The sequence below is a fragment of the Dipodomys ordii genome, unplaced genomic scaffold (genome assembly GCF_000151885.1).
Source record: "Dipodomys ordii isolate 6190 unplaced genomic scaffold, Dord_2.0 Scaffold106, whole genome shotgun sequence".
NCBI classification, from domain to species: domain Eukaryota; kingdom Metazoa; phylum Chordata; class Mammalia; order Rodentia; family Heteromyidae; genus Dipodomys; species Dipodomys ordii.
This window is the reverse complement of record NW_012267322.1, coordinates 918,196-930,774: the sequence shown is the minus strand read 5'-3', so window position 1 is coordinate 930,774 and position 12,579 is coordinate 918,196. Positions and strand designations below refer to the sequence as shown.

General features: G+C 45.1%; 1 protein-coding gene across 1 annotated transcript in view; it reads left to right on the top strand.

Moving 5' to 3' along the window:
* The window catches only part of N4bp1 (NEDD4 binding protein 1), a 25,205-nt gene extending 19,728 nt beyond the window's left edge, over window positions 1–5,477 (top strand). Inside the window, exons 5-7 of the mRNA XM_013027882.1 lie at window positions 960–1,067; window positions 3,710–3,817; window positions 4,701–5,477. Coding sequence (XP_012883336.1) covers window positions 960–1,067; window positions 3,710–3,817; window positions 4,701–5,058 — 574 coding nt within the window. The 3' untranslated portion in view covers window positions 5,059–5,477. The remainder of the gene's footprint in view (window positions 1–959; window positions 1,068–3,709; window positions 3,818–4,700) is intronic.
* Window positions 5,478–12,579: the final 7,102 nt, after the last annotated feature.

Genomic DNA, 12,579 nt, shown 5'->3' with positions numbered 1-12,579 from the left:
CGGCTTTTTTCTTTTTGCTTATGTGGTGCTGAGGAATTGAACCCAGGGCCTCAGGCATGCAAGGCAAGCGCTCTACCACTGAGCCAACTTCCCAGCCCCTAGAATTCATTTTTATCCTCATTATTTTACCCTCTTATTAAGATGGCTTGAATAGGAATAACTGCCTGCAGTGAAACAAATTTGTCTTTATTTTTTTGTTGTTGTTGTTACTGGTTGTGGGGCTTGAACTCAGGGCCTGGGCACTATCCCTGAGCTCTTTTGTTCAAAGCTAGCAGCACTCTACCATTTGAGCTATAGCACCACTTCCAGTTTTCTAGTGATTATTGGAGATAAGAGTCTTACAGACTTTCCTGCCGAGGCTGGCTTGGTACCATGATTCTCAGATCTCACCCTCTTAAGTAGCTAGAATTATAGTCATTAACCATCAATGCCCAGCTGTTCTTATTTTTTGTTACCATGTATCCTTTCTTAACCTCATTTGAATGAATCTGTAATTTAGGCATTTCTTCTTAAATGAGAGAAAACATGAGCTTATAAATTAAAAACACAAGCAGAGTTGCAAAGCTGACTACCAAGCAGCTACTCTTGCACCACAATATGGTCACTGAGCAGCTAACAAACAACTGGCCATTATTTAAATCGTGTCACCTCTTCTCCATCTCTGCTCTGGTCATCTCACTCAGTTATTACTATTTCTAGGAAAAAAGTATGTATTGTAGGTAAACTCATTTTAGAAAATTAAGCTGTATGAAAACAGTTATTTTATCATTATACTAATAATTTTAGTGATGTGTCTATTATTTCTAGTTTATCTGTGGTTGACAAGAGTTTTACTTCTGTCTGGCTTTGTCTAAATTCTTAGTGATTTTCCTAAAAAGAAATGCTTTTATTTTCTTGTAGCACACTCTAATAAGCTAGAAATACTTGCTTGCTCATTTTCAATTCTTTTATTGCCATAGGTTTTTACTACACTTAGCGGACAAAACTGGTGGCATAATTGTAACAAATGATAACTTCAGAGAATTTGTGACTGAGTCAGTCTCCTGGCGAGAAATTATTACAAAAAGGTAATACTCACTTCATCTTTGGTTAGAAAGTTTTCTTTCTTTTTTAAAAAACTTTTTTTGTTTGTTTTCATCTGTTCTTATAAAAGACTGCTATATACCCAGTCTCTAGGCAATTTGTCTCTGCTAGGAGGAACCTGCACAAAGCAGGAGAGCCAATGAGTGGCGTGGGTAGGCTTGTGTGCCCACCACTACGTTAGATGGAACACTGGAACACTGTTAGTAGCAAGAGGGGGAAAACAGAGATAATATTCTGACTGGGGGGGTTCAGATTTTTGGAGTGCTAAAAAAAAGTTACACTTTTAATACATGATACTTTTCATGACTTACTGTTGTTATTATTAAGTAGATATACAAAGGGGTTACAATTCCATAAGTCAGATTATGAGTACATTGCTTCTTTTTTTTTTCTTTTTTTTTGGGGGGGTTTCCAGTCATGGGGCCTAAACTCTGGGCCTGGGCGCTGTTCCTCAGCTCTTCAGCTCAAGGCTAGCACGCTACCACTTGAGCAATAGCACCACTTCCGGCTTTTTTTTTTTTCTGCTTATGTGGTGCTGAGGAATCGAACCCAGGGCCTCATGCATGCAAGGCAAGCGCTCTACCACTGAGCCACCTTCTCAGTCCCAAGAGTACATTGCTTCTTAATCAATGTCATCACTTCCTTCATGACTTTTTTTTTGTCGGTCATGGGGCCTGAACTCTGGGCCTGAGCACTGTCCTTCAGCTCTTTAGCTCAAGGCTAGCACTCTACCACTTGAGCCACAGCAATACATCTGTTTTTTTCTGTTTATTTGGTACTGAGGAATCCAAGGCTAGCCCTCTACCACTTGAGGCATAGCACCACTTCCCATTCATGACCTTTTAAAACTTACAATTTATTGCCTATATTGAGAATAGGCTTAGATGTCATCTACATGCTCACACCTGCAATCTAAGCTACTCTGGGGGTGGAGATCTGAGGATCTTGGTTTCAGCCTGGGCAGTCTATGAGACTCTATCTCCAACAGACTACTCAGAAAAAGCTGGAAGTAGCACTGTGGTTCAAGAGGTAGAGTACTAACTTTGAGCAAAGAAGCTCACAGACATTGCCTAAGCCCTGAATTCAAGTCCCAGGACCAACAGCAAAACCAAAACAAAACAAAAAAAGGAAAAAGAAAAGCAATTCATTGGCATTCCCTTTTTATTTGTGGTTTTATGAATGTATCCAGTCTGGGAAACAGTAAAAACCCCGTCTTCCAGGACTTCCTCAGGAGCAGCATACCTGATCAGGAAGCACCTACCACAAAAAAAAACAAGGCAAGAACTGGAGACAAGTCATGTGCCACAGATCTTAAAACATGAAATGATATACTGGTACCCAATATGTGTCTAACAAGTCTGTAACTAGAACCACTAGACATTTATCTCAGATGAGGTTTCACAGTTGCCCTTTGTCTGGCGTTTATAGTTTACTGAATCATTATAGCATTTTAGAAACAGCTTGTCTGTGAATGACCCTTGTGTTACTAAAAAGTTACAGGTGAGAGTTGGTCTTTCAGCATGGTTTCTGAGACATTCGGTCAGAAACATCTGTTATGTCTCTGCCCCTCAGCTTATTTGTCAGTCTTTATTAGATTCTTATCTATCATACACAGAGGTCTTATCTATGCATATGCAGAAAACTTTTACTGCATTGAGACTCAAGCCAACCCACTTCATTGAGAAAGCAGAAAGCTAGATTTGGACAGCCAACACAGGTACTAGAATTTTTTTCTTCTTTCTTTGATTCCAACCCTTGCAAAGAAGGATTGTAGATGGAGTTTCATGTACTTTTTCTGCTTGGGTTGATCTCAGTTGTGATTCTCTGGATCTCAGCCTCCTGAGCAGCTAGGATTATATGTATATGCCACTGGCACTCAGCTATTTTTTATTTTTATTTTTGTTTTTGTTTGTTTTGCCAGTCCTGGGGCTTGGACTCAGGGCCTGGACACTGTCCCTGAGCTTCTTTTTACTCAAGGAGACTAGTAGTACTCTACCACTTGAGCCACAGCGCCACTTCTGGCCTTTTCTGTTTATGTGGTACTGAAGAATCAAACCCAGGGCTTCATGCATGCTAGGCAAGCACTCTACCACTGGGCCACATTCCCAGCCTTGTTTTGATTTTTGCATGGTGCTTGAGATTGAACCCAGGAGATATGAACTACATGCCATACTTCATAATTATTTTTTCACTGATCTCAGTATATATATTCCCCCTCCTTGGGGAAATATATTTTTAGGTTCGTCTGAAAATTAAACCTTCATTGGACAACTGCTGAATTCTAGCTGAACATCTTATAAGTACTGCGTGCTTAACCGATTGCGCCACTGGAACTCCTAGAAGAACATCTTTAGTTTTGTTTTTATCCATTAGAACAAGTGCTGCTTCACAAGAGGAGAGAAGTATATCAAAGTCTTGTTTGAGAAATGGGATGCCCACCAGCAGGTTTCCTGAAGTACTATAGTTGTGTCCAGAATAGAGAAATTAAAATGGTTGTACTAGCTTTTGTTCCCCATTTGGCAATTTAGGATTTATAGGCTGATTATCACGTTGGAATGGAGTTGCTGCTTAAGACCTCACTAGCATTTGTGTAGCAGTAGAGAGTTAGCATTTTTCTCTATTGTAGATTGCTTCAATATACATTTGTGGGGGACATATTTATGGTTCCTGATGATCCTTTGGGAAGAAGTGGACCTCGACTAGAAGAATTTCTTCGGAAGGATGTCTTTTCAAGGTATTTCTTCAGATTAATTTATATGTAAATTATCTTAATTAGGTTCTTGTGTGTTAGTTGAAAGACACAATGGTGTCTTTTTTTTTCAAGTCTTAAATTCATTGATACACAATGTATATATGGAAGCAGATAACCCAAGAGGGTGGCAATCTTCAGTTGTGGGCCTTATTTAATTCACAAAGCAGATTTCCCATACTGATGTCATTTATTAATACCACTTAGGTTCATTATCTATGTGTAAATACCTTAATTTTTGTTCTTTGTCATCCTATGAGCCTGTTCTGGGTTGCTCTCTGTCCGAAGGAGGCCCCTCTAATTCCTGTCAGCGAGGGCCCTACTCCGGAGCCAGGATCCCCAGATTGTTCCCGTTTTCTTTTTTTTTTTTTTTTTCTTTTTTGTTGATTGTGGGGCTTGAACTCAGGGCCTGGACCTGTCCTTAAGCCTCTTTGTACTCAAGGCTAATGCTCTACCACTTGAGCCGTAACACCACTTCCAGTTTTTTGAGTGGTTAATTGGAGATGAGTCTTATGGGGATTTTTCTGTCTGGGCTGGCTTCAAACTGTGTAGTTCTCAGCCTCCTGAGTAGTTAGGATTACAGGCGTGAGTTACTGGCACCTGGCTGTTTCATGTCTTTTAAAACATACCCTGGTTTAGAGCCCAAACAGGTGAATGGGGCTGACCTGGGAAGGTAATGACAGCTCACAAAGTGCTGGATCCCTATTCTGACTCATCTAGAGATGGTGTCAGCAGGCTTGTGTATGTGCTGACACCACACTTCCATGACAAGCTAGCATCTTGTCTTTAGAAGCAGCATATTGAGCTGCATATGCTTTAAAGGGGTTCTTGTTTTATAACCCAGCTTACCAACTTTCTTCACCCACAGAGACATGCAGCCGCTGTTCAGTGCTCTGCCCAGTGTGGGCATGTTTGACCCCAGTTTCAGGGTCTCTGGTACCCAGGTAGCCAGCACCAGCCACCAGCCTCTGCCCCGGATTCAGGGAGCCTCTTCCAGCCCCTGGCTCCCTCAGCAATCCCACTTCCCCCTCCTACCAAACCTTCCTGCTGTGCAACACAATCTGCCCATGCCAGCACAGAGGTCTTCTGCGGAAACCAGTGAATTGAGGGAGGCCCTGCTAAAGATCTTCCCCGACTCTGAGCAGAGACTGAAAATCGACCAGATCTTGATGGCCCATCCATACATGAAAGATCTGAATGCCCTCTCTGCCATGGTGTTGGACTGAAGGTTATGCTACAAAGCTTGAGCTCAGGGCCCACTGATCACACTCGAGCTGACTGCTGTCTGCAATGGGAAAAATAATGTGAAGAAACCTTTTCTCCAGTGTGAACATTGTTATATTGTACAGAGAAAAGAAAAATGTTTTTGTTGTATACAAAAATCTGGGTTTTCAAAGCCAGCTTTTTTCTATATATACATTATGCTGCTATTACAGATTTAACATTTTCTGTAAAAGGAAAGTCTACATTTTCTGCCTGTTCAGAGCTGTTTAATAGCAGTTACTCTTGAGTGTATTTACATTTTTATGTTTTTTAAACTATTTTCCTTAAAGCTGAAGATATTGATAAATGGATATGGTTAGCCTTTCTAAAATAATAATTAAAGAGTCATTTTCTTAAGGAAAGCAAGACCTCTTAAAGTATATTTTCTTGAGATGAATATGTCCTGTCCACTAACAGGAAGTTTGCTCCTCTCTCACATCCTCTCCCTCCCTGGTTTGGGATCAGTTTGTTCCAATGGGGGTCTTTTGTTGGAGCCATTTAAGAGTGGACAATAAGAGCCACTAGATGGCACTTTGTGCCTAGTCATTGGTAATGACCAGGACAAAGTTAGACCCAGATGGCCAGGGCTAGAAAGAAGTTCTAGAGATCCTAAGAGTCCTGTTCCTCCCTTTCCACACTGCAAAAGAGGTCAGAACCCAGCCAGAACCCAGTCAGAACCCAGAGTGCTCACTGTACAGACATGCCTGCAGGTAGTAGCCGGGCAGACCAGACTGTACACCCTGTGCTTCATGCACTGACTAGGTTGGGTCCCTGGGCACCTGACCAGATTCTGCCTCAGTAGGCTGAGACAAGGTGTGAGTTTTGTGAAGAGTTCCTTTGTTGTGATGAGCTTATTTCCACAGCCTATAGCTATGGGAGATGCCCTGATGTAGAATTTGTACTGCTTTGCCAAAAACAAAAACAAAACAAAAACCAGCCTTTTTCTATTCTCTAGTGACCCAAGCCAATAAATAGCATTAGTAGCTTCTGTGGGGTAGAGTGGGGTCCTGGAGCCCCTTTGTTTTCCTGTTTGTCTCCTAGGAGTTTCCTAAGCAGCTCTTCTGTAAATCTTTCTCAGATCTAATTCTTAGTATTGTCTTTATTCAGTGTTGCTCTAATTCTGTGTCAGTGAAATCCTTTTCCTGGTGATTCTTAGAATATTCTTATCTGGACCTTCAAAGGGCTTTGTATTTTATGCCTGTGCCCTCCCAAGTTGTTCACAGTCTTACATCTGCCCTGTGGATCATGTCTCTCCTGTCTCCCCAGAATAGTAACTGAAGAGTCAGTGTCAATTTGTTTTTCGTGGTGCAGGGACTGGATGGCACCCCCAGAATGGTCCCACTAGGCATGTGTCTTCTTGATTTTGCTTGATGTCTACATTGGAATGGTAAATCTAGAGGAATCTAGAGCCCTCCAGGTACCCAGGCTTGTATTTCAATCCTTTTCCCTAAGTGTTGTGATGACATTCTACTATGGGACTGGTAATCAGCTATCTCTTTGGGGTAGGTTGCCAGCCTGGACAGCTGTGGAAGTAGGAGCTTCCACAGAAAACTTAAGGCAAGCCACAGAGGTGGCCAAGTCTCAGCACCCTGTGCTCAGCTTCACAGCTGGTTGTTGTCCAAGTGCACATGAGGCAGAGGTGAGAAGGCTGTCTCACAAGGACTCCCCTCCTGTCTCAGATTCAGCCCAGTAGTTGTCTGGAGTCTGAGAGGAAATTATTTTTCTCCTATTGCCAGGGTAGTCAGGAATTTTCAAGGTTCTGGAAATACTTTGAACATGGCTTTAGAATTCTATAAGCCTGTCTTCTTATATTGTTCCTGAAAGATAGTCTCCTCCTTTCTCCTCATGGGAGGGGAGAACAGAAAGTGAGAGAACAAGAACCATTAATTACTTTGTAAATTATACCATGAAACATAATTCACCATCTTTTTGAAATCTGTTCAGTTAGCCTGTGAGTTTAAAACTCCAGTTGCCCAACCATTACAGATAATTTGTGATTTGTCTCCAGCTACCTCCTGTCCTCTACTAGATGTATGTAGATTGTTAGCCTCCATGTGTGGCTGTCCTTGGGAAGTTGGCTATAACTCTGCCTTGTGTTGGAACTCCCGGTTTAGGAGTTTCAAAGCATAGCTTTGCCTCCTTTGTGTCATGATACTTGTGAGGGGTGGTTGTTGAGGCAGAAAGTGTCACATTCCCTCAGCTGACAAGGTACTGCTCGCAGGTTTGTCCAGGTCAGAGGACAAGTGAGCTGGATTTCCTGAGACCCCAGGCTGCCCCTCTAGAAGTTAAAGTCTTGTTTCATCCATCTAGTAACCTGTGTTTGAGACCCTAGAGGCTCCCAGTTAGAACAGTTAGAAGATGCTTCTACTTTTTTGGGTGATGGGTAGCATTGTTAATAGGCTTGGCTGTCAGGGCCTATGGTGTTGGTGCGAGTTATACTTATGTAAACTTGCTGTGTTTCTTGTGTAATGTGAAGAACTCCAGGATTGACACAGGGAATTCCAAGTCCTCTGCTATTCCTCAGCCTACTCCTGCCCCAACCCCTTGGGGCAGCTGCTGCCAACCCTGGGCCCACTGCATCAGATTCGCCTTAGCCCACCTCCACACCTCTGTCTCCATCTCCTCAGTTCAGCTTCCTTCTTGTTTGTCTTTCCTGCAGTATCCCTGAGCCCTCTCTCCTCCGTCTTCTCTTCTCTTCCTCTCCTCCTCTCTTCCTCTCCTTCTTCCTCCCCCTTCCTCTCCCCTCTCTTCTCCCTTGCCCTCCCTCTTTGTCCCATCTCTTCCATATTTTCATTAGTTACCTCCCCCTCACTGCGCATAGGTTTCTGATCCTTTTGATAAAATAATAAGCTGACCTCCTCCCCCATGATCATGTCTGTTCATTGCTGGTACTTACCCTGACTCCCTGCTCTCAGTTTGCAAACTAGGCTTTCTCCCCACCACATGCAAGTAGTATAGCCAATGACCAAGATTGGTGGCTTCTTCTCAGTGTGCATACTCAACAGCCAAAGTTCCATGCCATTGACCTTACTCTCCCCATCTTTCTTCCCTATTTTTTTTTTCCTTTTTCCTGAAGGTTAGTCCCTAACACTTTCTTTCTCAATAGGTAGTCCCTAAACTTTGGCCACCCACAGGATTCAAGGTGGCTCTTAAAGCCTGGAGATCTACCACCTCCATGCTCCCCGGGTGACCCACAGGTAGATGGTCCACAGGCCATATTTGAGAAGTTCTATGCTCAGGTGGGGGTCAGCACTCTTTGCTCTCCCCACTGGCCTCTTTGAGGTGCTGTGTAAACTTGTTGCTAGTTTTGAAGAACCCTCCTCAGACTTACAGCCTGCCTCTGTTATCCTGCTCCTTGCCCATCTACCCTTGGAAGGTTCTCTCTATCTTCCCATTCCAGGTTACCCTCTTCCTCTTATGTGATCTCCAGTGGCTATGGGACCAGAGCAGCAAGTTCAGGCTCTCTGGACTGTCCATGGCTGTCTATCCTTCATTGTTTGCTCTGTTTCCTCTTCATGCTCGATCCATACCTGTGGGCCCCTGTCTACCTATATATTCCTTCTCTGTTAGAAATGCCCTTTTCAGAGAACTAGCAGGGAGTCCTCAGTCTGCCCTTGCCCTGTGCTCTGACCAGAAGCAGCCCCATGGTGTTCTATAGCCCCACAGCACTTTTGTGTTTTGCTTCTGGCATTTGCTGCCCTGGCTGGTGTCACTGCAGCTGATTGTGTGGTTATGTACTGTTACTATGTCTTGCCTCTCTCTAGACTGTGAGCTCCTCGTGGGCAGGGACTTCAGTGTTCACTTTGTATTTTCCATGGCACCTAGCACAGTGCCTTGCACTTGATAGGTGCTCAATAAATGTCTGCTCAAGTGACCTGGAAAATGGTGCCTTTTCTTTCTTTCTTTTTTTTTGGTCGGTCATGGGGCTTGAACTAGAGGCCTGGGCACTGTCCCTGAGCTCAAGGTGAGGGCTCTACCACTTGAGCCATGGCACCACTTCTGATTTTCTGGTGGTTAATTGGAGATAAGAGTCTCATGGACTTTCTTGCTGGGCTGGCTTTGAACCATGATCCTCAGATCTCAGCCTCCTAGGATTACAGGTGTGAGCCACCATGTGCCCAGCACATGGTGCCTTCTTGATTGTACTGTCTGGCAGCAGGCCCCAGGGAACTTTGGAAATCAAGTTTTCAGAGGTCAGGAACCCATTTGTTGCTGTGGTAGGAGTGAGGAAAGGAGGAATGCATCTGCCTGGTTTGCTTCATTCCTCCATCTCCTCAAAGAGTTCCAAATTCCATCCTGGGCACACTGGTCCAGACAATAGCCTCTGACCCAGGCACAGCCAACCAGAATCAGTCATTGGGATATAGCACCTTGGAGTGCCATGCCCACATCCCTTAGAGGCCATTGGAGTAGCTGGCCTGGGGTAGGAACGAAATGAGGCTTCTGATGCTGAGTTCATGGCTTCCCCTGTCAGAGAAGCCTCTGTTAGATATCACCATGTCGGTCCATTTATTAACTTGAACTCACACTTGGAAATCAAGAATAGATCTTGAAAGCTGAGCACTAGTGGCTCATGCCTCTAGTCCTAGCCATTCAGGAGGTTTGAGCTCTAAGGATACTGGTTTGGAGCTAGCTTAGATGGGAAAGTCTATGAGACTAACCAGTAAAAAAGCCAGAAGTGAAAATGTGGCTCAAGTGATAGAATACCAGCCTAAGGTACAACAACCTGGTTCAATTATCAGAACCAACACACACACACACACAAAATACCTTGAGTAAAATCTGAAACCTTACAGATTGATCAAAGAGGTTCAGCTTCTATTTGGACAGGTCCCAAAGAGGGTGGCAACTCTAGTCTGACAATGATGTCATAACCCAGCAGTCTAATGTAGAAGAGACCTTCACTACACCACAGAGTAAGCTGTTTGCTGCTGTTACCTCTCCAGGCTGTACTTTAAACTCCCTAAGCAGGCAAACCAGCCTGTTTATGTGGAGTTGGACCTTCCTGTACACCTCACTTTCCCCATCTGTAAAGTAGACATAAAATAATGCTAAGCTGTGGGTGAGCTACCCCACATTTGTGCCAGCCAAAGCCTGGAGACAAATCTTATCCTCCAGGCTGGCCACTGTAAGTGTCCTTCCTGGCCATCTCAGGGGGACCATGCGGAGGCAGGCACACACAGAAGGTTTGTAAGATTTATTAAAGGGGGCCATGGTTTTCCCAGGAGAAGGAGCAATATGGTTTTGCCCCTATTCAGGTGGTAGCTCTGGTCTAGTAGAGAGGTTTGGGTGGAGAATGGGAGTGGCCAGCTATCTGGGCAGGGAGGAGCTTCAGGTCTGGGTGGAGCCAAGGACTGGAGGTGGGGAAAATACCAACAGTCACCTGGAGTGGACTGGGTTGGAACACCTAGGTTTGGGCTTGCTGTAACTGAAAGCTTCAGCCTAGAGAGCCCTTCCTCCAAGTAAGCAGGTCCCAAAAGAGCCCCTCAAAGTTATCAGGGTGGAGGATGTCAGGCATTGCTGAAGGGAGCTGAGAAAGCCAAGCCCTCATCTACCACCTAGGTGCAGGCCGAGTTGAGGTTCAGTTCCCAGCCTCAGCAGTGCTATGTATGGTATGGGGCTATAGAGAGGGAAACTGAGGTACTGAGATACTGAGAACCGCTCAAGGCTACATGTTCAGCATTAAGGGTTTGGATTCTGAGTGAGGGGCCCTTGCACCTCCCCACAGGGCTAAGTCCCCCAGGGGTGACTTGACAGGATAGCATCTGAGATGAATCCCCCACCTCTGCCTGGAGGGGGAGAATGTAGAAAGAAGCTGTCTCCCACTGTTCCACACAGTAACAGCTTCTAGCCTTGTTCTGAAGGGAGGAGCTGTCCCCAAAGCACATTTTTACCAGGAGTTCACCTGCATGGAGGAGCAGCAGCCAATCTGGAACAATCCCAGCATGTTGTCACAACCCATTTCCAACATGAGGGGCACAGATTAGGAAAAGCCCTTCATGGTTTGAAAAAAAAAAGTCCCCTAAACCGACACCCCCCCATCTAAGATTCCTACCCTCTTGGCACCAGGTCCAAGAGCATTTTACTAGGGCAGGGCACAAATCCCACAACCAAGACTGGGGCTGGAAGTTTAAGGGGACTGGAATGGGCCCATTGCCACCTCCTGCTTGGTGGCCTTTGGGCTTTCCTTTGCCCTTCTTGGAAGTCAAGCCTGGACACACCCTGCCTTGACCCCTTCCCACTCTCAGTAGATGAGAACATGGCTTCCTTGAAAAGAATGTGCCTGTCTGGCTCCTGGATCAGTCTAAGGTTTCAGCTACCAAAAATGTACCAGGAAGGCCTCCTGCAGCTGGCCCAAGGAGCCTGGGAAGCCAGCAGCTTTGCTCACATGACATCCCTGTTCACCCCCACCCCCACCCCAGGGCCTCTGTGTGAGAAAGGGCTGGGCAGCCATACTTATGCATAGAGCTAGGGAAATAGGCCTGCCAAGAAGTAGAGGTAGGGCTGGAGTTGCCAAACACCCACCTCCACTCCAGATGTTCACACATCTCCCTTTCTGCCCAGCAGCTGTCCATGAGCAGCACTTGCAGGGGACTGCTGGGGAGGGGAAAAGACAGCCAGGGGGTTGTTTCTGAAGGACTTGAGCTTACCCGCCTGGGGCTGAGCTCCAGTGTCTTGGACACACCTAGTGCTGTGTGATCTTGAAAAAGTTACTCTGAACAATCCATATCTGGATCCTCACCCAAAAGGGATGCTGCTTCCAGAGCTGGTGGCTTTCAGTCTTGGCTATGTGTTCTATCATGTGGCAGGTAGAGCTTTTCCAATATTTGGAAACCCTGAGCCTGATCCAGTTAGAACTTCTGATACCTGTATTGTCAGTCCTCAGTGACCCAGTGTGCTCTCAACTTCGAGAACAACCCACTTTGTCATACACCTGTGGCTCAGGCCTGTATTCCTAGCTACTTGGAGGCTGAGATCTAAGGATAACAGTTCAAAGCCAGCCAGGCATGGACACACGTGTGTGTGTGTGTGTGTGTGTGTGTGTGTGTGTGTGTGTGCGCGCGCGCGCGTGCGCACATGTGCTGGTCCTAGAACTTGGGCTGTTCCTTACCTCCTTTTTTTTCAAAGCTAGTGCTTTACCACTTAAGCTACAGCTCCACTTCTGGATTTTTCTGGTAGCTTAGTGAAGATAAGAGCTTCACAGATTCAGATCTGTGAGACTGAGATCCTCAGATCTCTGCTTGCTTCTTGAGTAACTAGGATTACAGATGTGAGCCACTGGCACCCAGCTCCCCATGAGACTTACCTCCAATTAGCCATCAACAAGTCAGAAGTGGAGCTGTGGTAAGAGTAAGCAGTCTTGAGCAAAAAAGCATGAAACTGTGCTAGAGTGGTAGCCTTGAACAGAAAAAGAAACAGAAAGGGAAAAGGAAGAAAGGGAGGTAGTTAATGAAATATAATAGGTATGAACTTTTTCAAAACTA